This window comes from Dendrobium catenatum, unplaced genomic scaffold, assembly GCF_001605985.2.
Source record: "Dendrobium catenatum unplaced genomic scaffold, ASM160598v2 fragScaff_scaffold_542, whole genome shotgun sequence".
Taxonomy (NCBI): domain Eukaryota; kingdom Viridiplantae; phylum Streptophyta; class Magnoliopsida; order Asparagales; family Orchidaceae; genus Dendrobium; species Dendrobium catenatum.
The window spans coordinates 829,124-830,545 of record NW_021319004.1 but is presented as its reverse complement, the minus strand read 5'-3'; the positions used below and the strand labels follow the sequence as shown (position 1 = coordinate 830,545).

Sequence of the window (1,422 nt, the reverse complement as noted above, 5' to 3'; positions counted from 1 at the left end):
TTTAAATTTTTATAATTTTTTTGTTTATGTATATAATATAATTCATATAAATTGAAAAAAATTATCTCAAGTATATATTTATTTTTTAAAGTTAAGTATTATATATTTGCTTGAAGAATATATTTTTTATTAAAAAAAATCATTCTTAATAATTGCGATCTCCGTTTTTTAATGGCTTTTGCTTGCCTTTATCAAGTCACGTGTACTGTACTATTATATGATTTGTCGGTCAAACCCATTTGGTTCTCCCTAAATGATCACTTTCTCTCTTTATCTTCCTCAACCGGAGGGTCCATTCAGGCCACTTCTTCCCCTGCTTCCCTTATCTTTCCCAAAATACTTCTTTTATCTGTTGCCTATTTTGTTCTTTCCGTCGGCGCCGTAGATGGAGTTGGAGCTGAGGCTTGGAACCTCGCCGGCGAGACCATTAAAGAAGGCCCTCGTCGGTGGTGGCGGCAGAAGACCGACCACCGGTCTAAAGTTGGGTTTTTGCAGAGCGGAAGGTGAGAAAGATGCCGTAGAAGTGCGTAGGGGAAGAGAGGTAGAAGAAAGGTGTTCTGTTGATTCGCCGGCGCAACTTAACCTCCACCTTCCCGCCCACCATCTGCCGGGCTATTCACGGGAGAGGGAGAATAGTAAGAAATAAATAAATAAATAAATTATATTTTTATTACTTGTTATTGGTGAAATGATTTTATTTATTTGTTAATTATGTTAAAAAGCGGGTCTTGAGGTTCCTGCGAAAGAATTGGACGTGAACCTGATGCCGTCGGCGAACAGCCCGTCGTCCTCCGACCGAATAAATTTTTCAGGAGGCGGCGGCGGCGAGCAAGGAGGTGCGGTGGCGGAGGAGAGGTCGTCGTCTAGGTTCAGCGAGGAGGAGGAGAACGGCGGGGCAAGGAAGAAGCTTCGGCTCTCAAAGGAACAGTCCGCCTTCCTGGAAGAGAGCTTCAAGCAGCACAGCACCCTCAAACCGGTAAGCTTACCTCCTTCATAATTACTATATGTCAGATGAAAACTTAGTAATTGTGGTGAATAAAAAACTTCTTTTTTTTTCGTTCGTTTGTCGATTAACCTTTCAGAAGCAGAAGAGCGCCCTCGCAAAGCAGCTCAATCTCCGGCCACGGCAGGTGGAAGTTTGGTTTCAGAATCGCCGAGCAAGGTATTATTATAAGAACCACCACCACACCGAGAGCTTTATTTTTAAAATTATAAGATTTTTTTTTTCTTAAGTTTTTCCCATTGAACTGTAAAAATCATAACTGTTAAAATTTATTTAAATTAATACTACATGCGAAGAATTTATAATTTTATATTATATTAAATTTAAAATAAATTAAGCTCATTTTTTCTTTTATTTCTTTCGATGAAAACAATTATGTCAAATAGTTTTGATATAATTATATTACAATGAAATTAAAA

The 1,422-nt window shown here is 38.3% G+C and overlaps 1 protein-coding gene across 1 annotated transcript in view; it reads left to right on the top strand.

Annotated features, from left to right (window-relative positions):
• Nucleotides 1-258: 258 nt before the first annotated feature.
• LOC110109924 (homeobox-leucine zipper protein HOX11) overlaps nucleotides 259-1,422 on the top strand; it is a 2,500-nt gene continuing 1,336 nt past the window's right edge. Inside the window, exons 1-3 of the mRNA XM_020841153.2 lie at nucleotides 259-635; nucleotides 723-976; nucleotides 1,083-1,162. Coding sequence (XP_020696812.2) covers nucleotides 386-635; nucleotides 723-976; nucleotides 1,083-1,162 — 584 coding nt within the window. The 5' untranslated portion in view covers nucleotides 259-385. The remainder of the gene's footprint in view (nucleotides 636-722; nucleotides 977-1,082; nucleotides 1,163-1,422) is intronic.